The sequence below is a fragment of the Pan troglodytes genome, chromosome 10 (assembly GCF_028858775.2).
Source record: "Pan troglodytes isolate AG18354 chromosome 10, NHGRI_mPanTro3-v2.0_pri, whole genome shotgun sequence".
NCBI classification, from domain to species: Eukaryota; Metazoa; Chordata; class Mammalia; order Primates; family Hominidae; genus Pan; species Pan troglodytes.
The window spans coordinates 63139097-63165741 of record NC_072408.2 but is presented as its reverse complement, the minus strand read 5'-3'; the positions used below and the strand labels follow the sequence as shown (position 1 = coordinate 63165741).

The following is a 26645-nucleotide window of genomic DNA, read 5'->3' as shown; positions in this document are numbered from 1 at the left end:
CTCTAAGCCTTAATAGCTGAGTGAAAATACAATGTTGGAGTTTTACAAAATTACCTGTATTTTAGTAATTTTTTTGTCAGGCCAAACTTAATTATCTGGGAGAAATATATATAGATAGATAGATATGATATATTTATATGTGTATAATATATATTTACATATGTGTGTAATATATATGTAATTTGGATACAATTTCCTATTCAATTGATTTCAGCAGAAACGTATTAAATATAGAAAGTAGTACTGTATAGCAGCAGTCCCCAACTTTTTTTGGACCAGTGATCTGTTTCATGGAAGACAATTTTTCCACAGATAGGGTGTGGGTGGTCGGGGGCCATTAGATCTCATAAGGAGCTTGCAACCTAGATCCCTCGCATGCGCAGTTCACAATAGGGTTCGCACTCCTATGGCGATCTAATGCTGCCACTCATCTGACAGGAGGCAGAGCTCAGGCGGTAATGTTTGCTCGCCTGCCACTCACCTCCTGCTGTGTGGCCTGGTTCCTAATAGGCCACAAACTGGTACTGGTCAGAGGCCTGGGAGTTGGGGACTCCTGTTGTGTAGGGAGGAAACACACATGCAAGAGACAGTGTTCTATTTGATGTTTTCTGGAGATGCTATTGTGAAGACACTGTAGACTTACCTTTTTAGGCTTAGAAAATGTTTATATTAAATCTCAACTGTCAGAGTCCAGATTGAAGGCTGTTCTAAAGGCATGACCTTATTCATCATAACACTTTTGCTGCTAAAACAAGCTTCAGACACATTCAGTACATTTTGTTTTGATCCAATATTTATTTGATCCAGAGGCTTTTTCTTTTGAAGGGCGTTTTGGAAACAGCCTTATCTGTAATCATGTGTACTAATTGAATAACGTTTACACTTTCCAGTGCAAATTTGCTTAATTTTCAAAGGAAAAAAGGAAAACAAAAACACTTCTGACATAATCAGTTTTCACTGAGATTGTATAGAATAGAGATTTTCCATCTCCTTTATGAAAAATTCAAATGACATGGCTATTCATGAAATACCATATTACATAATTACCAGGTTTTTCACTGAAAACTATTGCCCAAATAGTCTGGGTAAGCAAATTCATCATCACCTCTGGAGATACAGTCTGTTATAACTAATGAAATCCAGCTAAGATTTGTATTCAAATATTTCCTGACTCTAAAATGAAAGAGTTGCTTTTATAAAATTTTCAAAATTGTGAGAACAGATGTGTTTGCCATGTAAAAACATTTTGGTTGTGGGAGGTGGACCACAGCTAACCAATTGTTCACAATAGCTAACATTGTAGAACCTTCAGTATTAAATTCACTAACTCACTTCATCATCAAAATTCCCTATGAGGCGTTTCTGTGCTCCTTGCATAGGTTACCAAACTGAAGCTTTCTCAGAGTCACATAGCTAAGTAAATGTTGGTCCCGAGATTTGACTCCAGTGTTCTCTGATGCCACAGGCCCAGTTCTTTACCTGCAGTACTATCATTTGGGAATAATTTGGTTTCTGCAGCCATAATATATAATTTGTGGGTTGCTTTCCTTTCATAGGTATGGACAAACACTATGTCATAAAATCAGAGCTACAACTTAAAAGCCTCTAAATAACACCTTGAGATAACAAAACTGTATCTTAGGTTCTAATATATGTGATCATGCTATACAGGCAGTCCTTGGTTTGCATAGTAGTCTGGGACAGTAAAAAATGGTCGTGCAAACTGAAACCATGCAAAACAAACTTAATAATTAATGGGGAAATTTACAATTGTTTTGTGATCTTTAAATATTTTTGTGAAACATTAAAAAGTCTCTTACTATTGGTTATAAATATATATAGAAATGAAAATATAGTAAAACTACTTAGTACTTCATAATTTAAAACATTAGGAACATTGAGAGTTAACCTTTATTTCTTTGTAAACAGCTTATCAAGAGTATTTTGATCTTGCCTTCCCATAAAGCTTAGGGCCGGGCGCGGTGGCTCACGCCTGTAATCCCAGCACTTTGGGAGGCCGAGGTGGGCAGATCACGAGGTCAGGAGTTCGAGACCAGCCGCCAGGCTGAAACCCCATATCTACTAAAAACCCCATGGTGAAACCCCATTTCTACTAAAAATACAAAAATTAGCCAGGCGTGGTGGCGTGAGCCTGTAGTCCCAGCTGCTTAGGAGGCTGAGGCAGGAGAATCGCTTGAACCCGGGAGGCGGAGGTTGCAGTGACCATAAATCGCACCACTGCACTTCAGCCTGGTGACAGAGCTAGACTCCATCTCAAAAAAAAAAAAAAAAAAAAAAAAACTTAGGACACTGAGCAAGAATCTTTTCTATGCTTTGGCAAATTGTCATCCTCATTTCTAAGTTTGGATCACCTTCCAACATTTTATCCTCTGCACTTTAAACATCTGGAAATATCTTTGTGAGTACCTTTAATGTGCCAGCATCACTTCCTCTTCGACATTTTCATCCTTTTTGCAACTACTGTACTGTACTTTTCTTTTTCTTTTTCTTTTTTTTTTGAGATGAAGATGGAGTCTCACTCTGTCGCCCAGGCTGGAGTGCAGTGGCACAATCTCGGCTCGTTGCAACCTCCATCCCCCGGGTTCAGGCAATTCTCCTGCCTCAGCCTCCCCAGTAGCTGGGATTACAGGTGCGTGCCACCTTGCCCGGCTAATTTTTAAAAATATTTTTAGTAGAGACGGGGTTTCACCGTCTTGGCCAGGCTGGTCTTGAACTCCTGACCTCGTGATCCACCCACCTCGGCCTCCCAAAGTGCTGGGATTACAGGCATGAGCCACCACACCTGGCCATACTGTACTTTTTCATTTAATAGATTGAAAAATTTGCCTCCACTAAATTTCTTTGGGTGCACATCTAAAGTCCCTCAAACAGCATTAGTGTCAACATTTCCATATTCAGTTATTTCTTCTATAACTCCATTTAGGTAGTTTTGGGGATTTTTTTAGAGGCAGAGTTTCACTGTTGCCTCAGCTCCTGGGCCCAAGCAATGCTTCTGCCTCAGCCCCTGGAGTAGCTAGGACTACAGGCACACCCCACTGCACCTGGCTCCATTTATGTTTTTTTTTCAGATTTCATTTCTAACATTGTCATTCTTTGTTGTTGTCCTTTCTTTCTTGTAATTCATTTTTGTAAAACATCACATGGATTTATCACTAGGAGACAAGACAAGGCAACTACATCCTTAGCTGTCTATGAGTGAACTGAATAACAGATACGTAGTAACCAATCACTGGCCGACTTTGAATGAAGTGGTGTCATTGGCCGTTGGTCATGATGTTATGTAGTGATTTTATAGACTGAAGTGCTGGCAGCAAAGATTGTGCATTATGCATTGCTCACAATCAATATATTTGGTCATTGAAATTTGGACCATGGTTTGGGGAGTAGCTGGTGTTTTAACTAAAGCATAGTAACTGAAACTTACCCATATTAGAACCTCGCCAAGAGAGGACTACCATGAAAGTTAAATGAGGGGCATTAGGTTCCACAAAGGATCATAAAAATACTACTCTACTCTATTATATATTTACATATACACATGTGTATCCTAAAGTAATAAGCTAGTTTTAAAATATTAACCATACTTAATGATTAATATTTATTATATCTAATTATAATAATTTTACTTGCCACCTAGGGATTTAGAAGAGTTCAGAGGGATTTAATGTATGATCCAGGAAGTTTGAAAGTTTGAATTGGGCCAGGCGTGGTGGCTCACGCCTATAATCTTTGGGAGTGTAATCTTTGGGAGGCCGAGGTGGGCGGATCACGAGGTCAGGAGATCGAGACTATCCTGGCTAACACGGTGAAACCCCAGCTCTACTAAAAATACAAAAAAATTAGCTGGGCGTGGTCGTGGGCGCCTGTAGTCCCAGCTACTGGGGAGGCTGAGGCGGGAGAAAGGCGTGAACCTGGGAGGCAGAGCTTGCAGTGAGCTGAGATCGCGCCACTGCACTCCAGCCTGGGAGACACAGTGAGACTCCCATCTCAAAAAAAAAAAAAAAAAGAAAGTTTGAATAGATACTTTCCTTTAGATATGAAGACATTCAGCATCAATTCATTGCTCTTAAAGCAGATCTCATGATGGTTTATTTTTTAAAAAGAAGAAGAAAGAAAAGAAAACACAAGTGCAGAAGGATATGAACACCATGATACTTCTTATAGAACAATAATGTAAACAATATTATTTGGTTATTGAGAAACATTTACATTATAAATGTAAAAACTCATAATTCATAATATTTACCCATATGGAAGGAGAGAAAATGGTTTAAAATTTTTCCACATTGCAATTTCTTATATACCTATGTTTAATGAGACAGTATTTTATATGGACACCTGAGTGTTTTTCATCACACGGTAATACTTACGTATCACATTATTCAAATTAATTACTAATATTTAAAATTCCTATTTTGGACTGAAGGAATTGAATTGACTTATAAGTTGTTCTTTTAGCCTTAAAATTCTGTATGTATTCTTTGACTTTTATATTAGAAACCATCAAAGCTGGGCGTGGTGGCTCCTGCCTATAATCCTAGTACTTTGGGAGGCGGAGGCAGGGGGCTGACATGCGCCTAGGCATTCAACACCAGCCTGGACAACATAGCAAGACTCTGTCTCTACACACACACAAAATTAGCCAGGTGTGGTGGTGCATACCTGTAGTCCCAGCTACTCAGGACACTGAGGTGGAAGGATCACTTGAGCCTGAGAGGCAGAGCCTGCAGTAAGCCCTGATTGTGCCACTGCACTCCAGTGTGAGTGACAGAGCGAGACCCTGTCTTAAAAAAAGATAAAAACTATCAAATGTAGTGCGTGTTTATTTTGGGGACTAAATGCTTATTTTTAAGGGGATGGTTAAAGTACTCAGCATTATTTAGGGAGTTAAAGCCTTAGGTTTTAAACCTGATTTGGGGTTGAGCTCTGGGAAGGAAAAGATGATTGATTCATAGGCACCCTGATACAGTCACTTATGATCTGAAAAGCAGATGTACTCTAAGGCACTCAAAATAAAAATAACACCAGTCCTATGCTTATCTCTTAAAGTCATGTTGTTTTCTGCAAGGTGTTAAAAATCAAAATAAGATTGTTCTAATAACATTGAAGTTTCGTGAGTATATGTGTATGATACAAGCGAAATTGATGGGTAACTACTTGCAGTATAATTCTTTTAGAATTATATACTTTTAGATTGACTTACCAGAACTGCTGAAATAAAAAACACTCCAATTTAATTTGAAATAGTGGGAACATTGGCTCTGCTGCAGTGATTTTAAGTGTATACATGCCCAACTGTGAATGGATTAAGTTCATCATTGGTGCTGCCTTGAGGTGATTCAGAAACTTTCTTTTGCCATTGCAGGTAGAGCGGGAAAAGGCCATTCTTTTGGCCAACCTACAGGAGTCACAGACACAGCTGGAACACACCAAGGGGGCACTGACGGAGCAGCATGAGCGGGTGCACCGGCTCACAGAGCACGTCAATGCCATGAGGGGCCTGCAAAGCAGCAAGGAGCTCAAGGCTGAGCTGGACGGGGAGAAGGGCCAGGACTCAGGGGAGGAGGCCCATGACTATGAGGTGGACATCAATGGTTTAGAGATCCTTGAATGCAAATACAGGGTGGCAGTAACTGAGGTGATTGATCTGAAAGCTGAAATTAAGGCCTTAAAGGAGAAATATAATAAATCTGTAGAAAACTACACTGATGAGAAGGCCAAGTATGAGAGTAAAATCCAGATGTATGATGAGCAGGTGACAAGCCTTGAGAAGACCACCAAGGAGAGTGGTGAGAAGATGGCCCACATGGAGAAGGAGTTGCAAAAGATGACCAGCATAGCCAACGAAAATCACAGTACCCTTAATACGGCCCAGGATGAGTTAGTGACATTCAGTGAGGAGTTAGCTCAGCTTTACCACCATGTGTGTCTATGTAATAATGAAACTCCCAACAGGGTCATGCTGGATTACTATAGGCAGAGCAGAGTCACCCGCAGTGGCAGCCTGAAAGGGCCCGATGATCCCAGAGGACTTTTGTCCCCACGATTAGCCAGGCGGGGTGTGTCATCCCCGGTAGAAACAAGGACCTCATCTGAACCAGTTGCAAAAGAAAGCACAGAGGCCAGCAAAGAACCAAGTCCAACTAAGACCCCCACAATCTCTCCTGTTATTACTGCCCCACCGTCATCTCCAGTATTGGATACAAGTGACATCCGCAAAGAGCCAATGAATATCTACAACCTTAATGCCATAATCCGGGACCAAATCAAGCATCTGCAGAAAGCTGTGGACCGGTCCTTGCAACTGTCTCGTCAAAGAGCAGCGGCTCGGGAGCTAGCCCCCATGATTGATAAAGACAAGGAAGCCTTAATGGAAGAGATCCTCAAGCTAAAGTCCCTGCTGAGCACCAAACGGGAGCAGATCGCCACATTGAGGGCGGTGTTGAAAGCCAACAAGCAGGTAATCTCATTCTGCTGGTGAAAGCATGCCAGTCAAAGCTTTCTTAACTAATTTATTCCCTAATTTTATTGAGTATCGAGTATCGTCAAGATGAGAGTTCAGATTCTTGGTAAGTGGATAAATAAAACTGTCCCAGTGCCAGATCAGAATGTCATAATAATTATTGTTTTTAAATGATGAAATATCTGTGCCCAGTTAGGTGGAGGCAGAGGTGAGGAACTTAAAGCGGGAACACAGGAGAAGATCTAGATGCCTTTCTGCAGATGTAGAAAGGCAGCTCAGGCGGTGCTGGGCTGAAGCCTGGCAGTGAGTGGCTGTGGAAACAGGAGATGGAGGGTGGCAGAATAGGCTGGCAAGGCAGGTTACACCAACCAGGACGATACAGCAAGAAAGACAAACACCCAGCAGGCAGCTGGAGCAAACAGAGGGAAATCTGGGTACATATGGTGAAGAAGGTCTGATGGCCAATAACTGGACCCCAGCTTTGGAGCTGGAGGTTCAGATTCAAGACTCAATTTCTAGGAGTATAGCAAAATTATTATTATTTTTTTTTATTATTTTTGTTTTGAGACAGAGTCTCGCTCTGTTGTCCAGGCTGGAGTGCAGTGGCGCCATCTCTGCTCACTGCAACCTCCGCCTCCTGGGTTCAAGCGATTCTCATGCCTCAGCCTCCGAAGCAGCTGAGATTACAGGCATGTGCCACCATGCCCGGCTAACTTTTTGTGGAGACAGAATTTCACCATATTGTCTAGGCTGGTCTCGAACTCCTGACCTCAAGTGATCCGCCCACCTCAGCCTCCCAAAGTGCTGGGATTACAGGCATGAACCACCGCGCCCAGCCAAGTATAGCAAGATTAAAAGGAGTGTTTTGTCCTTCATCCCAAACTTAGAGAAACAAGAGCGCTAAATAAATGAACAAGTCAGGGATGAAAGGCAAGACAACTGTGAGGACCTGAGTGAGTAATAGAAACAAAGCCAGACAGATTGTTACCAACAAATTAAATAGTTTGGGGCCACTTTAGCAAGCAAATAATAGAGAGAGTGTGTGAGAGAGTATAAGAATGAGCTCTACCTGTGCTACTGACCACGTATCTGAAATTTAGGTTCATTTGGGATGTTAACTCACCTGGGTCAGAGGTTAAGTAATAGGGAGCTTTTCCTAGCTATTGATCTTGTCCTTCTGGACAAGTAGTAATGTTACAACATGAACCTGTCTAATTCCCAGCCCTCCTTAATGACCAAAATTGTTTTCACCCTGAGTTTTACCTTGGTGGGAGTGCTGCGAAATATAGGCAGGAAAATTATTTTCACCTTTATTTAGTTTATCTGAAAAGATATTCTTGAAAGACACATATTTGAGAAAGGTGCTGAATAAATGTTGGTGTTGATAAAGAGAAGCAACAAAGCACCAAATACCCTCTTGCAAACGCAAGCAGTGCCAGTGAATAGTAGGTCAAGGGAGCTCTTGGTCTTTGGAGAATGAGGATTAATTTCAGATTCAGAGTGTCTTCTCCATTTGCCATCATCTGGGGAAAACCACGCCCTTATTATGTCATCTACAGTGCAGCTTTCAAGTCCTCATCTCTAGTTCCCATAAATCTATTTATATAATTGACATCTATACCATAAGCTATAATATTGTTTGCACTATTAACATGTTTTATATAAACCTAAGGGCAAAATATGACTTTATTTTATGTTGTCACTTTAGAGAAATAGAAAAGATTAGAGTGAATGAAACCATCATTCTCAGCAAACTATCGCAAGGACAAAAAACCGAACACCACATGTTCTCGCTCATAGGTGGGAATCGAACAATGAGAACACATGGACACAGGAAGGGGAACATCACACACCGGGGCCTGTTGTGGGGTGGGGGGAGGGGAGAGGGATAGCATTAGGAGATATACCTAATGTAAATGACGAGTTAATGGGTGCAGCACACCAACATGGCACATGTATACATATGTAACAAACCTGTACGTTGTGCCCATGTACCCTAGAACTTAAAGTAAATAAAAAAATATATATATATAAAATAAAATAAAAAAGAAAAGATTAGAGTGAATGAAGAATTTGTGAGAGATCTGACTCTAATTTTAGGTCAGAATAAAGGAATTTATTATTATAACTCTGCTATAATTTAAAGACCCAGTGATTCAGAGTGGTCATAAATAACCAATACCATATTAGATAAGGCTTACACAAGGACATGCTATCCTGGGGTATTCTTGGTCAAGCCATCCAGATAACTTCTCTGACTTCTTCCTAAAGGTTGAATATTAACAATTTAGGTCTGAGCGCAATGGCTCACGCCTGTAATGCCAGCACTTTGGGAGGCCAAGGCCAGTGGATCACTTGAGGTCAGGAGTTTGAGACCAGCCTGACCAACATGGAGAAACACCGTCCCTACTAAAAATACAAAATTAACCAGGCGTGGTGGCGGGTGCCTGTAATCCCAGCTACTCGGGAGGCTGAGGCAGGAGAATCACTTGAACTCGGGGGGCGGAGCTTGCGGTGAGCCTAGATTGCATGATTGCACTCCAGCCTGGGCAACAAGAGCGAAAATCTGTCTTAAAAAAAAAAATCAAGATGCTTAACTGAAACAGAGGTATAGATAAGGACACTTGGCCAACCAACAGAGACTAATTTGTGAACAAGCATTCATTGATTACATATTTTCTGGGAGGCAGTAAGTAGAGATGCAAAAATAAATGACATAATCTAGTAGGAATTCCGCAATTGCCTGTAGCTGTTTACAAGACAGGACTTATCAAGCACTTCAGAGTGATGTAAACAGTACCACAGGAAATCAGAACAGAACAAAGCATTCCTAGCTGAAGTTTTGTTTTCACTGTGCTTGTGGTACAGGTTGAGTATCCCTTTTCCGAAATGTTTTGGGGGACAAGAAATGTTTCAGATTTTGGATTTTGGACATTTGCATATATACATAATGAGTTATCTTGGGGATGGGATCCAAGTCCAAACATGAAATTTACTTATGTTTCATGTATTCCTATATACATAGCCTGAAGGTAATTTTATACAATTTTTTTAATGATTCCGTGGCTGAAACAAAGTTTTGACTGCCACTCATGACATGAGGTCAGGTGTAGAATTTTGTGGCTCATGTCAGCACTCAAAAGGTTTCAGATTTTGAAGCATTTTGGATTTTGGATTAAAGATGCTCAACCTGTACCATTTGCATTACATTAGAGTTACAGTCTATATGGGCTCACTAAATTAAATGAAAACACATTTCTAGCAATGCATTTGGTCTACACGTTCATGATGTTGGGCCTGTTGCTGTGATGCTTATTGCCGTAAATACCTTCAAGTATTAACAGATGACATTCACTATATTTATTTAGACATTGTGGAATGTTTGTTTTTAAGGTTAAGGTGAGAATTCTGGGGTACAGGGGAAAAAAGGAAATCTCCCTGTTTTAAAATAGGCATTCTACTATACAGCCATAAGAAAGAAAAGAATGAGATCATGTCATTTACAGGGACATGGTTGGAGCTGGAGACCATTATCCTTAGCAAACTAACACAGGAACAGAAAACCAGATACTGCATGTACTCACTTATAAGTGGGAGCTAAATGATGAGAGCAAATAGACACATAGAGGGGAACAACACACACTGGTTCCTGTTGGAGGCTGAAGGATGAGAGGAAGGAGATGATCAGGAAAAATAACAAATGGATACTAGGCTTACATACCTGGGTGAAGAAATAATTGGTACAACAAACCCCCATGACACACATTTACCTATGTAACAAACCTGCACATCCTGCAGCTGTACCCCTGAACTTAAAAGTTAAAAATAAATAAATAGGCATTCTGTAGTCTCTATGAATCTTCTCATTTACTTAAGGATTTTTTCATAGGCACAGTGCCTTCTGATGAAGTCAGTAAATGCTTATGAAGCACCGTCCATCTAGCACTGTGCTAGATGCTGAAGATTCAAAGAAGACTAACACATGGTCCCTGCCTTCCCGAAGACTCAGCCTCCTGGGGATGTCAGGATAGAAACACAATTACAGTTCAACGTTACACATGCTGTAATCCAAGTTATGAGAACAATGCAGAGGAAGCAACTAAGGTTTCCTAGAGGAGCGGAAAAGACTTCACAGAAGCAATTATACCTTAGTTTGTTATTAAAGGATAAGAAGTTGTTTTCCAGAGAAGGAGGAAGTAATTCCAGACAGAACAGTAGGTAGAGAGGCTTTGGAGTGACAAAATAGAATAATATATTCAAGGAATGCTCACAAAGGCCTATGTGGCTGGAAATAAGACTTTTTTAATTTAGAAAGTCAACTTTGGAATGTGTGGAGAAAGTGGTGAAAGCAGAAATCAGCAAATCCAGTGAGTTATGGATACTTAAAATTACTTAATTCTGGAAAAACTTTGCACAGTCTATGGACAAACAAATCTACAAACAAAACTGAGGCTTTGGGGTATTTGTCACAAACAATAAATGAGTTTGTATTTCTATTTCAGATCTAGCTCTTCTGTTATCCCCCACTTTATTCCCCTTAGATACTGACCATGGGATTCTATGTGCTTACAAATTTGTTACATCTACATTTCACAACTTAAACATACTTTTCTGTTTTAAATGAATATGTGTCTAAGCTTTTTAAACACTAAACAACTGCCATTTTTCCCCAGGTCAATTTCTGCCTTGTGGATAATTTTCTGAATCTGTAATATTTCTGAAGATTCCTCCAAGTATTTACAGAACATACAGAAGTATTTTATGAGTAAAGTCTCATTTTAATCTGAATTTAAATCCAATCAAAACTCACAAGAAACTACTTCGGAATCAAAACAGTAACAAAGTACCCTATCCCAACATAGATTTAATTAAGAAAGAATTTATTTCTATAGATGTTGGCACTTTGCATATGAAGGTTTGAAGCTGCCCATTTCAAGCAACAAAAAGAAATGTTAAAAACCAAGGTAGTCTTCCTGGGAAATCCCATTAGTAATGGATTTCTCTACTAGTAATGGGGTTGTTCATTAGTATGGGGTATTTGTATACACTTTGAAAAGTTATAGTTTCCAGTTTGTAAAAATCATGTGTTCCCAGTTTGGCTTCAACATGCAAACTGTGTGCTATGCATCAAACAGGCAATCCCTAAGTATACACTGATTTTATGCATTGATTCAGTCAGTGTGTTTTTTTACTTGTGTGTGTGCCAGGGTAGCTCTTGATTTGAAACACTATTAATTCCAAGAATTTTGGACATGCCCAAATCCCAGATTCAAACAAATGTTTTAACTCATTCAACATTTTATAACCCCTACTTTTATGGAGATTTTGAAGGAATTATATTTCACTATATTTCATTGTTTGGACAAATTGTATGCAAATTAGAAAGTAATTAGTTCTTTATCACTTCTTTTCCTTAAATGTATGATAACATGGATTTATAGTTTATCATATACTCATATTATAAATTACAATGGTGTATGTCTTTTATTCTATGTTTTGGGCCCACAGAGCACAGGTGACAAAATTGGAGTTCTAACATATTCCAATTTGATTATTCCAATTGAAGCTGTGCTTCTTTACTAAATAATTGGTAAAAAAATTTTTTTGTATAAAGTTTCATTTTGGCTCCCTCCTTGTCCTAAAATCGCATACTTTCAGCAATCTGCATTAAATATTTATTAAACTACTGTCATTCTCTTAGCTCCTGATACTGACTCTGGCTCGCAGCGGGCTTCTAGGGCAATTTAACCACATTATGAATTCACAACACATTTTGACATTAAAGAAAAACTTCCCTGTGTCCAAAGCGCATACCTATGTTTATATAAAATGTAACCAAATCAATTTCACTTTCCTTTTATAAAAGAACATAATAGGCACAGCATGAAGCAATCTGTATGATGGATTTTCCTGATATGAAAATTGTAAGCAGTGTGATTTTCTGCTTTAGACAGCTGAGGTGGCGCTAGCTAATCTCAAGAACAAATATGAAAATGAAAAAGCAATGGTGACTGAAACCATGACAAAGCTTAGAAATGAACTGAAGGCTTTGAAAGAAGATGCTGCAACCTTCTCATCCCTGAGAGCAATGTTTGCAACAAGGTAACAGTATTTTCTTCCTATGACTGGGTGTGGTAGGTGGGGAAAAGGCTTTAAAATTCACAGCCCTGCCTTTGTGCATGTTGAGTGTATTCGGTGAGTAGTCTAGGATGGCTAAGTGTGAAGAAAATCTGTGGAAGTCCACTCTGACGTATCTAAAAGCAAGCCTTCTGTGCTGTTTTCCAGAGCCCCCTACTGAACACTCTGGATCCAGAAATTCTATTACATAAAAATATTTTTTAAGTAAGCTAATATTAATAGATTGCTTCTAGAATTTATGCACCCCAAAGAGAGTCTCCCTCCAAATAAAAAGCTTTCAATGAGGAAAAAAACCCCACTTCCTAGAATAGTTAAATATTATCACCTCTGAAATAGAGTTCTGTGAAGGAAGTACATGAAAGTATATAAAAGTGCCTTACCTTTAGTACTGTGCGAGAAGATACTGTCATAATGAAGATTAATAATCATCACATCAGCTAATTACTTATACATATATATATATATTTTTTTTTTTTTTGAGACGGAGTCTTACTCTGTTGCCCAGGCTAGAGGGCAGTGGTGCGATCTCAGCTTACTGCAACGTCCGCCTCCCGGGTTCTAGCGATTCTCCTGCCTCACCCTCCCGAGTAGCTGGGAATACAGGCACCTGCCACCACGCCTGGCTAATTTTTTGTACTTTTAGCAGAGACGGGGTTTCACCCTGTTAGCCAGGATGGTCTCAATTTCCTGACCTCATGATCTGCCCGCCTCGGCCTCCCAAAGTGCTGGGATTACAGGCGTGAGCCACCGCGCCCGGCTGTATTTTGTGTTTAAACATGAAGTGATTGTTAAGAATGTATTTGATTTGAAGTTTTCAGAATCTTGAGATTTTCAATATACTGTTGAAATACATTTTTTGCTGTCACAATGCAGTGTCAAAAAAGACCTACTTTTTTTTTTTTTTTTTTTTTGAGATAGGGTCTCACTCTGTCACCCAGGCTGAAGTGCAGTGGCGCTATCTCGGTTCACTGCAGCCTGGACATCCTGGACTCAAGCAATCCTCCCACGTCACCTCAGCCTCCCGAGTACCTAGGACTGCAGGCTTGCACTACCACACCCGCTAATTTTTGTGGTTTTTGTGGAGGCAGGGTCTCGCCATGTTGCCCAGGCTGGTCTCAAACTCCTGGGCTCAAGAGATCCGCCCACCTCGGCCTCCAAAAGTCCTGAGATACGGGTATGAGCCACCATGCCCGACCAAATCCTACCAATTGTGTATCCTGTATGATGCAAACTTGGTGCAAATTTCACGAATAATTACTATGGCTTTACTTGCAGATTTAGTAAATAATTTACATTTGGCTGATACATGTAAAAGTGTTAAAAACAAACAAAAAAAGATCTCTTGAGCTTTATAGGAGTCCCCCAGAAACTGAGATCACGCCACTGTACTCCAGCCTGGGTGATAGAGCGAGACTCCGTCTCAAAAATAATAATAATTTTTTATAAAAAGGAATTGTTATCCCCAAATTGTCTATTTTCACAGACTTTTTGTGGCATGAACAATATTTGTTATTCATATTTTAGCGGGTAAATAAACTCAGAAAAGAACAAAACAAAATTCAGAATGAGCTTTTTCTCCATGCCACCTCTACCTTCCAAATGTATATGTGCTCAGGTTTTGCCTTTGGTAAGGAAAAAAGATCACTGAGCTTATCTTTCTTCTTCGGCACAAGTATGAAACCTGAATAAAGATGTTTCGGACAGCCTGCTGTATCTGTATGAAACCTTGTGAAATCTTGGTTTTTGCAGGGTTTTCTGTTTTTTGTTTTTTGACAACTCATTGCTCTGTCATCTGGTTGAGAAATCATTGAAAATACTCAGTTTTCTAATTCAGACAAATCAGTCAAATTGACAAGACCAACAGCTGCAATCTATACTAAACTAAAACATATAAATATAGATAAGGAAATGTTTTCTTTATAAACATTATTATTTTGGATACTATAGGCATAGCCTATAATAAACTTGTTACATTCCTCCAAAGAATACAATGTCATACAGTAAAAAGAGCTACTGTAAGACACTTCAGGTACAGTGGACATTGTGTGAGACTTGACTGTTATTCGTCTGTTACACAGCAGCCCCACGATAACTCTGTCCCAAAAGACATTGCCTGTTAAGACTGTCTCCATATGGGCTGGGTGCAGTGGCTGATATCTGTAATCGCAGCACTTTGGGAGACTGAGGCAAGAAGATCACTTGAGGCCAGGAGTTCGAGACCAGTCTGGGCAACACAGTGAGACCCTGTCTCTTTAAAAAATAATAATGACTGGGCGTGGTGGCTCATGCCAGTAATCCCAGCACTTTGAGAGGCCAAGGTGGGAGGATCACTTGAGGTCTGGAGTTCAAGACCAGCCTGGCCAACATGGTGAAACCCCGTCTCTACTAAAAAAAATACAAAAATTAGCTTGGCATGGTGGCACACTCCTGTAATTCCAGCAACTCGGCAGGCTGAGGCATGAGAATCGCTTGAACCTGGGAGGCAGAGGTTTCAGTGAGCCAAGATCACGCCACTGCACTCCAGCCTGGGCGATACAGCGAGACTCAGTCTCAAAAAACAAATAAAACAACAACAACAAAATAATAATAAATTTTAAAAAAAAGTCCCATATATCTCATTGTACGGATGAACATATATTCCAATTTTCTGCTATTGTGGGTTATCTACATTCTATTGCTAGACCTTTAAACCAGTCTTCTAAATTTCTAAATTTCAGTCAAATTTATTACTTTTCAACTTAAGTCCCAAATTCAGTTTCACCAAGATTTTCCTCTGACCACTTCTCTGTTTTGGTTCCAGATGTGATGAATATGTCACCCAGTTGGATGAGATGCAGAGACAGTTAGCAGCTGCAGAGGATGAGAAGAAGACTCTAAACACTTTGTTACGAATGGCTATCCAGCAAAAACTCGCCCTGACCCAGAGGCTGGAGGACTTAGAGTTTGACCATGAGCAGTCCCGACGCAGCAAAGGCAAACTAGGAAAGAGCAAGATCGGCAGCCCTAAAGTAAGTGGGGAGGCATCAGTCACCGTGCCCACCATAGACACTTACCTCCTGCATAGTCAGGGCCCACAGACACCCAACATTCGGGTCAGCAGTGGCACTCAGAGGAAAAGGTATGCATGCAGCGATCTTCATAGTACGGTGCAGTGGCCAGATTTTAGTTAACTGCAAAAATAAATGTGCTCTTGTTGTGGAGGATGGAGGAGGGGAAGGAAAAGAAAAAATGGGAGCTGGCATATAAATGGTCTTGCTAATGTGGGTCTTTCCAGATCAAAACCTTTTTGATAATTGTGTTTATGTAGTCCTTTCTAACCCCCTGCCCAATCCCTCCTCTTGATTAATCGTAATATAATTTTCAAGTGTCTGTTAATATTTTTGCTACTCTTTGTATGTGTAAATATGCCTCTCCCTTACCTCCAACCTGAGAATTGGTAGATAAAGGTGGATATTAAGAATGAAGCTGTGTTCTACCTGGGTTATAATTTTAAAAGTCATTGTACCTTTGGAAATGGTGCTGTTTATCAGCTTCTCTTTAACGGGGCAAGGATATGAGTATGTTCTCTTAGGGAAACTTTTGTCCATATGACCAAAACTGATGACGGACTGAAAGGGGATGTCTATATCTAGATAAAATGGGATGGAATACGCACAGTCCTTTTCTTGAAAGCAGGTTTTTGTGCTTTTTCATTTGGCATGGGAATATTGCCCAGAGAAACCACTTGTAAGGTTTTTAGGGGCTTGATTTTGTGACCTCTTTCCAGAGTCCTGGCTGTTGAGTTACTTACCCTGTATTTTCGGTTAATGGTAACATTTTTATTTTAGGAGCTTTCATTAAAGACTCAAATAATATATTTTCTATTTGCGGTTCAAGCTGACTAACTGTAATAAATCTTTTTTCCAGTATCCAGAACAGTTTCCAAATAGGGTTGTATCCTGATGCGGAAACTAAAAAAAAAAAAAAAGCAAAAAGATTGATTTACATATTTAAAAAATTAAATGCCAATATAAATAATGTTGTCACTGGTGAGGCGTTAAAAGGTAATTAAAGTAAAACTTTTTTGTTTCCTATATGTATTTTTCTTGGATCTCCTGCAAGACAATTTTCACCTTCCCTTTGTGATCAGAGCCGTCCCAGGACTTCAGGGGCTTCCTACCTACAGAATTTATTAAGAGTTCCCCCTGATCCCACCTCCACAGAATCATTTCTTCTGAAGGGCCCCCCTTCCATGAGTGAATTCATCCAAGGGCACCGGCTCAGCAAGGAAAAAAGGTTAACCGTGGCTCCACCAGGTAAACATTTTTTCCTTGGGTGCATGTGATGCAAATGATTAGTTGAATAGACTCTCCCCTTCCTTCCAGTCACTCAGGCTCACCCAGCTGCAGAGTATACCTTTGATGATGTGTAAATTCCTGTAAGTCAAGTAAAAACTTCCTTACACTTAGCTTCCCATTTCCTCCTTCACTCATATTCCTTAGAATGACAGACTTCCATTTAACAGCCAAAGATGGCAAATGAGAGTTGGAAGGAATGGGATAGGTAAAGGGAAATTAGCAACAAGCACAACGCACACACACTTGGATCCTATTTGCAGTTTGGTAGCTCATGGCGATTCCATCTTGGTCAGATTTGGCCAGTTCTTTCTTATCGTTTTTAATGTAATTTCCGTAAAGGGAGAGCCATATGTATAACAAGGCTTTTGGGCTGATTTCCTTTTGTGGTGACTCAGAACGTCTCCTCAATCATTATATTGAGAATAAAAGTAAAACCTTCTAAGATTTTGCTCCTCAAGAACATTTAGGTCTTAGTATAATGTTCTTGTAGATTGCAGGCCCCCCATTGGTTAATGCTTACCAACATGTTCACACTTAGCTTCACTATTTTGCATTTTTCTTTCTTCCTTCCCTCCTTTCATTCTTTTTACTTGTTCTATGAAGAGGCCTAACTTGAAAATGTGACATATGGCAAATAGAGAAAATTATTCTTGCAAATAAAAATCATCCTTTTAAGGAATCCCTGCATGTGAGTATAGGGCAGAAGTGGCAAACAAGGAGCCCATAAACCAAAGTAAGCTTAAAGGCAGCTGTTATTTGACTATTGCCAGAAAATAAAAAATAAAACTATTTAAGTTAGTTATTGACAGTTAAAAATTCAAGAGATTTTATATGAACATCAGTATTTCTGGCCTCTTTTGGAAGATTCTGAATATCTGGCAGCCCTAGGTCTGCGTTCACGCATGTCAACACCTGTTGGGGCTCTGTAGTGGCTGCTGCTGTTAGGGCAAGATTTGCACTTTGCCACAGTCACCACTCCTCCTTATTACTTATACCCAGCCTGCTATCCTCATTTCTATTCTCTCCTGGCCCCTCCTGTAGTCTTTGAGTTTGCCACCGTTGAAATAGAATTTATTTTTTCATTTTACCTTAATTCCTTTTTGCAAACCTCAGCCTTTGGATCTCTAATACTTTCCTTATCTGATTCATGAAGTCAGCCTACTGATTGGGATTAAAAGATGTGGTGTAGAAACTGATAGTGCATTTCACGTTCTAAAGGTGTTTGAGGAAATTGGTAGTGATAATGAGTTGGAATGGTGTAATAGCCAAAATATACACCTAAGAAGAAAAAAAGTAAAAACTGCTTGGTGTTTTTAATTTCATAACTGATTTCCTATTGTTTTAGACCTCCTTGGAAGGTACCTTGAAGTATTCTGTGAATCACCAAAGTGGTAATGATTTGTCAGGATACCTAACTCGGATAAAACCCACAAGTCTTTTTAGTGTTCCAAATGGATTTAGTAGCACTATCTACTGGAACTTAGAAAAGAAATTGGTATGATTAATAAATAACTCCTATTGCTGTTTAATTAAAAAGATAACAGCTCAATAAGGTTAAAAATTAATAATCAATGTTAACAACAATAACTGTTTTCATTTTTGTATGACTGGTTTTTGTTTACATGAACATATATTTTATATTGTTATCATTACATTGTTTAAGCCATGAACATTATATCACAAGCTTTTCCGTGTTGCTCTCTAGTCTTGTTTTTATTTGTTAAAGTTATTGTATCATAGATTTTGTTTCAGATGCTGTTATCACATTAATCACTGCTTCTCTTCTTGTCCACTGAGGTAGTTTTTCATTATTTGTTATATTATAGAGCACTGCTGGGAATACCCTCATGCATTCAGCTTCTCATCTATTAAATTTTTCTCAAGAGTGAGATCACTCAGTTAAAAGTTGAACATCCTTATGTTTTTTGCTCCATTCTGATGTTGCTGTCAAGAAGGGTATATCAATGTACTAAAAGCCCATAAAACACTTTCCCTTTTTCCCACATTGGGAATCTTTCTGCTACTTTATACACACTGTGCACATCTTACAACTCTAAAGTCAGTTAGCATACATGAATGAGAGTACCATATATTGTCTTAAACTCTTTAGTTTTGAATAACCAGAAAATACCATTGACCTTAGAAATGATTACTATTTATGAGATTCGAGGCCGGCTGCAGTGGTTCACACCTGTAATCCCAGCACTTTGGGAGGCCAAGGCAGGTGAATCACTTGGGCTCAGGAGTTTTAGGCCAGCCTTGGCAACATGGTGAAACCCCGTCTCTACAAAAATTAGCCAGGTGTGGTAGTGGGCACCTGTAGTCCCAGCTACTCAGGAGGCTAAAGTGGGATCCCTTGAGACAGGGAGGCGGAAGTTTCAGCGAACCGAGATCGCACCACTACACTCCAGCCTGGGTGACAGAGTGAGACACTGTCTCAAAAAAAAAAAAAAAAAAAAAAAAAATTAGAGATATAAGGAATGTGGAATTCAGAATAATCACCAGACCAGAAGGTCATGCTAATGACAGCTTAACATATTGATAACCTTTATAATTCTCACCATTTATGTAAAGTTAAAATAATAAAAGAGGAAAGGAAGTAAAGCTGTTATTATAGCCTTAGGAATTTTTAACTATGTATCGTGGAATCAACCAGATTAACGCTTAGTAAATTATTATCAAATCAATCTTAGCAACATTTTCTAAAAGGTCCTAGTTAAATGAATTACTACAGAAAGTGACTGACCATCCACACCAAATAAATTGTAGCTTCTACAAATATCTGCATTATTACCAATATATGTTATTTTCCCTCAGCTGAACTATATAGGGTAAGACATATCAAACATTTTTTATGATGCTTTTACTATATAAAATCTTTTCAATAAGCCAAGAAAGAGAAAATATGACATATAATACCAGTCTTATGTTCTATATAAGAAATATCATAAGCCCATGGGAAATAGTAGATTTTATGAGTATTTTTAAATTCAGGAGTTTAACCATTATAAAATTTGCTAGCTAGTAACAATATCTATTAATCATTTTAAAAGGAAAATTCTCTATTAATGTATCAGAATGTTTTTGATAAGCATTGTTTTACATATATATATATATATATATATATATATGGTTTTGGGGGTTTGTTTTTTTTTCTTTTTTTTTTGAGACGGAGTTTTCCTCTGTCACCCAGGCTGGAGTGGAGCGGCGCAACCTTGGCTCACTGCAAGCTCTGCCTCCCAGGTTCATGTCATTCTCCTGCCTCAGCCTCCCGAGTAGCTGGAACTACAGGCGCCCGTCACCACGCCCGGCTAATTTTTTGTATTTTTAGTAGAGATGGGGTTTCACAGTATTAGCCAGGATGGTCTCAATCTCCTTATCATGATCCGCCATCTCGGCCTCCCAAAGTGCTGGGATTACAGGCGTGAGCCACTGCGCCCAGCCTAAAATATATTTTTAGTACATCTTTTTAGATGATTTTTAATTATTCTAATAAGCAGATATGGGCTTTATTTTTCTATTGAGGACCATTGAAACAATTACCTCAACTAAAAATGAAATCAGTTTAATTTGTTTTTAATCCTTCAGTTGAAGAATTGAGAGAGGTATGTGTCGTTTAAAAATTTAAGACACAGAACATAAAATGTTATTTATTCTGTACAAGAGTTACTTTCAAATAGATTTTATTTCTATGAGATGGTAAACAGAAAGCCTCATCTCCTTAAATGCACAATTTCTCCATTCTGGAGAATCAACTATAGGGTGGGGCATTGATTTTCAACACTAGTAGAATATTGTATAGTAATTGATTAATGCATTATACTGATCGGTTTGCTGCATTAGTACAACCTTTTAAGGGAAAATTCTGGCGTTTCCCTCTGGCTGGCTCAGCTTCTGCAACCTCAGCCCTTACAATTGCAGTGCTTCTGGCCATGGCTTGCTTGTTAACTTTCTTGTTCTTGACTTTATCCTTATCCTGGCACACAAATTCCAGTGTCCTTCCACATGCTCATCTTAGTTTTCACAGTTTCAGTTACGAGCTGATCTGAGAAGTGCCTATCAGCCTTGATGACCTTGACTCAAAAGGGACCCTGTTGTCATCAAGGAGTTTGTAATTAGGCAGCAGATTGTATGTCTTCACAAAATTGTTGCCTATTTTTTAGCCAGCATTTTATCTTGACTCCTTAACTACCTAGGCCTCTATCCTTCTCCTCCTCCTCCGTCCCCTCTTCCTCCTCCTCCTCATCATCTTACCATTTAATCAATAATTGCAATCAGCCTGTCAGAATACGTAAAGGGAATCCATGTAATTCACAGGCGGGAGTTGTTATTTCTGTAGTAAAGACCTGACTGCAGCATTTACACATGATAAATAGGAAATGGCAAACCTGGGGAAGCAAGTTTGAACTCAATCTGGAAGTAATAGCCTAAGCAGCTTGCTCTTCACACTGTGTTTCCCATATCACCCTTTTCCTCTTAGGTATCTTGCTTCTCCCTCTCATTTCAGTCTCCTCCTTCCTTCTGTTCCTCCCTCCTTCCATCCCTCCCTCCTGTCTTTCTCTGACACAATGACTCAGCTAGTTTAAGAGAATGGTATTATTTTGAAGTCTGAAAATGTTTCTGTGATATTTTGCTTTTTACTGATCTTTAAAGCAACTCACAGAAGTGTATTAGCCTTAGATACGTAATCACCCCTTGAGATATATAGTCAACAGTACACGCCGACATGTTCATAGTAAAAACTGCCTTTATGTTTCACTGCATTCAAGCAAGTAGATATTTGTTTGTTTCATGTATTGCAAAGCCTATGTTCTTAAGCATGTACCAAAATCACATTTATTTCATTAATCCATTTACTCATTCACCAGAATGTAACAAAATTTAGTGAATATCTGCTATGTGTCAGGCACTTTTCTTGGCTCTTGATATACAATGATATTCAAATAAAACTCATAGTCTGGTAGGGGAGGTAGGAGACAAATATGTACTGATGTTAATAGATATTCCTGAAATAAATAAAGGAATTAGGATGGTTAGGAACATCCTTCCAGAAGAAATGCAAGGCTGGCCATGAAAGGTGACTATATCGTAATAGGCAGAAGGTGGCAGCGCAGGTATGGGTCGTAAGAAGAACCTTATAGGAAAGGAGGTCAACTTGCCCCAGTGCCATGAGCTCAGCACTACAACCTGGTGCAGGACTTGGAAGTAATAGAAAGCGAGGCTGCAAAGGTGGACAGGGACCTGAAGACAGAGGGCCAGGTTAGTGAGAGCAGACCTTACCACGGGCATAGCTTAGCAGTTTTAAGAATAGGATCAGATTTTCATTTGATAAAATCACCCTGATGACAAGGTGGAGAGTGGATTAGATGTGGGTAACATCGAAGATAAAGAAGCAGGTACAGAGACTCATAAAATATGCAGATGAGAGGTAGTGGAGACCAGAATCAAAACTGTGAGGAATAGGAATGTTTAAATATGTCCCAAGTTACAATTCAGTTACATATTTCATCAGCCAGCATGTCCTGTGCACACACGACCTGCTCTTACTGCTTTCCATGTTCTGTATGTGGAAGGAGATCAGTCAATCTTGAACTCATGGCCTCAGTATTTTGTACTTTATAAATTATATTTTTTCCTATAAAGGCTTTTCTATTTATGTGTATTCCACTTCCCCATATCACTAAACTTTCTTTTTCCACAGGATTCAATTCTTGAACTAGTAGGAGTGAAGGGTTGAAACCTGTAATCTCTTAGGCTTGTATTTTCTTTGAACATAGTTTCCACAGAATTCTTCCCTGTAGGGGAAGACCTGGGCACTTCTTGATGTCAGAACATGTTGTCTTTAGTTTGGAATCTGCCAAAACAAAAGTTAAATCAAAAATGTTAATTCCTGTCACCCCAGCACTTCGGGAGGCCAAAGCAGGAGGATTGCTTGAGCCCAGGAGTCTGAGACTGGCCTGGGTAACATAGCGAGACCTCGTCTCTACATTAAAATTTAAAAATTAGCTGGATGTGCTGGCATGCACTCATAGTCCCAGCTGCTCAGGAGGCTAAGGCGGGAGGATTGCTTGAGTCTGGGAGGTCGAGGCTGCAGTGAGCCACTGCACTCCAGCGAGTGATGGAGTGAGACCCTGTCTCAGAAAAAAAAAAAAAAAGAAGAAAAAATATATTAATTCACAAAATTGTCAACCACATGTTGAGAAATACATTTTTATACTTGCTGTATATTTTTCAATAGGTAATGGTTCAAAAATTTTAAAGTACAAAGGGTATACAGTAGATGGTAGATTTCTGCCACAACTGTGCCCACCCAACCTTTTGTATTTTTCCAGAAACATTCTATACATATATAAGGAAATGCATATAAATATATACATATATAAAAAATATGCATTTTACATATGTGTTAATACCATTGGCACAACCACAGACATTATGCATGCCGGTTTTTTTCGCTTGATGTATCTGGGTTCTTCTTTCCTATACATTTATCTTTTTATTCCTTTTGAGTCAGAAGAAGTTATGAAGGGGAAGGAAGACATGCTTGAGCTCTTTAAGAAAGCTTGGAATGTTTCTATGTGTGCAATAGAAATATTTCTTGCCAAATGATAAAATGACAGCTACAAGAATGTTTCTATTCAGAACTATTCAATAGAAATATGATATAAACCATATATGTAAATTTAAATTCTCTAGTAGTCTAGTAGTCATGTTAGAAAAAGTAAAAAGAAGTCAGGCACCATGGCTCACGCCTATAATCCCAGCACTTTGGGAGGCCAAAATGGAGGATCACTTGAGCCCAGGAGTTCAAGACCAGCCTGGGCAACATGGCGAAACCATGTCTCTACAAAAAATAAAAAGATTATTCGGGCATAGTGGCATGCGCCTGTACTCTCAGCTACTCAGGAGGCTGAGATGGGAGGATTGCTTGAGCCCAGGAGATTGAGGCTGCAGTGAGCCATGATCGTGCAACTGCACTCCAGGCTGGGTGACAGAGCAAGACCCTGTTTCAAAAAATAAATAAAATAAAAAGAAACAAGTGAACTTAATTTTAGTAGTAGATTTTAATTGACACACTATATCCATAATGTGATCATTTCAACATGGAATTCATAGGTGGCTAACACCTATAATTCCACTTTGGGAGGCTGAGGTGGGTGGATCCCTTGAGGCCAAGAGTTCGAGACCAGCCTGGGCATCATGGTGAAACCCTGTCTCTACAAAAACTACAAAAATTAGCCAGGCATGGTGGTGCACGCCTGTAGTTCCACCTACTCAGGAGGCCAAGGTGTGGGGATCGCTTGAGCCCAGGAAGCAGAGGTTGCAGTGAGCCAAGATTGTGCTAGTTCTTTCCAGCCTGGGTGACAGAGTGAGACCCGTCAAAAAAAAAAAAAAAAAAAAAAATATATATATATATATATACACACACACACACACGCACACACACACATACACATACATACACATTCTGTTTTTCTTATTCAGTCTTTGAAATTCAGTATTATGCACTTACAGCATGTCTTGATTTGAACTAGCCACATTTCAAATGCTCAACAGCCTAATTTCGCTAAGGGCTACTGTATTGGACGGTGCAGTTCTAGAACTTCTTAGTTTTAACTAGATAGAATTTCCACACAGAAATCTAAATTTGAATAACTAATGACTGATTTTAAAATAAAATTTAAGATGGCATGTATTTCGGTTTTATTTCTTTTCTTTTCTTTTTTTTTTTTTTAAAGACAGAATCTTGCTCTTGTTGCCCAGGCTGGAGTGCAATGGCACAATATTGCCTCACTGCAACCTCCGCCTCCCAGGTTCAAGCGATTCTCCTGCCTCAGCCTCCCAACTAGCTAGGATTACAGGTATGTGCCACCATGCCTGGCTAATTTTGTATTTTTAGTAGAGACAGGGTTTCTCCATGTTGGTCAGGCTGGTCTTGAATTCCTGACCTCAGTTGATCCTCCTGCCTCAGCCTTCCAAAGTGCTGGGATTACAGGCATGAGCCACTGCGCCCTGCCCTCATTTTTCTTTTAAACTGAAATATCAGACCAAAGTGCTATTTTGCTGATTCTGCTTTGTCTCTGATTGGTGGCAGTGCTTTTTAAAATAGATACATATTAAATGTTTGAGCCAGGCGTGGTGGCTCATGCCTGTAATCCCAGCACTTTGGGAGGCTGAGGCGGGCAGATCACAAGGTCAAGAGATCGAGACCATCCTGGCCAACATGGTGAAACCCCGTCTCTACTAAAAATATAAAAATTAGCTGGGCATGGTGGCGCGTGCCTGTAATCCCAGCTACTTGGGAGGCTGAGGCAGGAGAATCGCTTGAACCCAGGAGGTGGAGGTTGCAGTGAGCTGAGATCACGCCATTGCACTCCAGCCTGGGCAACAAGAGCGAAACTCCATCTCAATTAAAAAAAAAAAAAGTTTGTACCTATATACCCTTTTCATACATCTCTTATTTGTTACTAGATCTCCTTGTCAATATAGAAACTTAATTACTTAGGTACATCCTAACAAAACATATTCCTTAAACATTCTTAAAACAATATAATGACTTAGTTTTTTAATTACCGTAATGAAGTTGTAAAAGCCCATGTTTCTTATTTTAAGCAGAGAGTGCCTTAAAAAGGTTTAAAATGCATCCTGCCAGTTTTAAATAGCAGAATTTGTTGATACCATATATATAGACTGAAAACACATCAAAGTCTTTCAAGGTTGATTATTTCATGTGCCTTCCTTCTTCCCACAGTAAGAGAGAAGATAAAGATAATACTGAGTAAACCATTCCATGCTACAAATTGGACCCATTCGACAAAAATGCAATACTTAGTAGAACATCTGATGACCATGGTCCTATTCGTGTTTTTATTTTGTTTTATTTTTGTTTTTGTTTACTGTTCTCTCCTCTGTCAGGTATTCCTGTCCAGAAATTACATTTCCTTAAAAGATTTCATATTCAAAACCTGAGCATTGTACGCAAAATAAGCTATGATGAAAGGATGAAACTTTTTAATTACTGAAGAGATCAATATGAAAAACTCTGTAGCAAGAATGTGTATTTTATATTAGATCATACTTTTCAATCCATATTGACTATTTTAGTACCATTATATAATTTTAAAGTCTTTTAGATTTTGTTAAAATTTTATTAAATCCATGGAAATTGAAAGTTCCTTATTTTAATCCTTAGGAGAAAAACTATAATTTTTCTCTAATATATCCATAAAGTGAAAGAAGAAGTACTTATTTGATATTCTTAATTGTTACATATTTAAGAGCAGGAGTAATTAGTTCATACTTATGTTCACCTAAGTCCACCCATACATTGCTGAGGATAGCAGCCTTCAGAAGGTGGCTGTTTCCGGAGGAGTAACAGGGAGGAACAGATGGGCTGAGATATACATGAGGCCCAGGACATTCCAGGCAATAACTGTCTGCCTCTCCTGACTCTGCCCAAACCCCAAATGATGCTTTCTAGCTCACAAAAAAAAATATCTATCTATCTATCTATCTATCTATCTATCTATCTATCTATCTATATATCAACAGGCAGATACTCAAGCTGAAAGAGACATTACTGGGGTTCGTTTCTAGATCACAGATCCTGCCTCAGGCTCACTGAAGTGACCAGCCTCCACCCAGTAACAACAAACTAGTCTAAATCCAGAATAAAACAATTATAC

General features: G+C 39.2%; 1 protein-coding gene across 13 annotated transcripts in view; it reads left to right on the top strand.

Moving 5' to 3' along the window:
• The window catches only part of BICD1 (BICD cargo adaptor 1), a 276282-nt gene that overhangs the window by 214928 nt on the left and 34709 nt on the right, over positions 1 to 26645 (top strand). For 4 of the 13 annotated variants that reach the window (XM_009425626.5, XM_003313809.7, XM_009425623.5 and 1 more), the window contains exons 5-7: positions 5387 to 6481; positions 12435 to 12586; positions 15423 to 15630. In XM_009425626.5, the coding sequence (XP_009423901.1) occupies positions 5387 to 6481; positions 12435 to 12586; positions 15423 to 15630 (1455 nt within the window). Of the gene's footprint in view, positions 1 to 5386; positions 6482 to 10373; positions 10981 to 12434; positions 12587 to 15422; positions 15741 to 16723; positions 16918 to 25711; positions 26015 to 26645 lie in introns of those variants that run through there. The other 9 variants (XM_016923681.4, XM_520722.8, XM_054664373.2 and 6 more) reach the window with 6 other exon arrangements.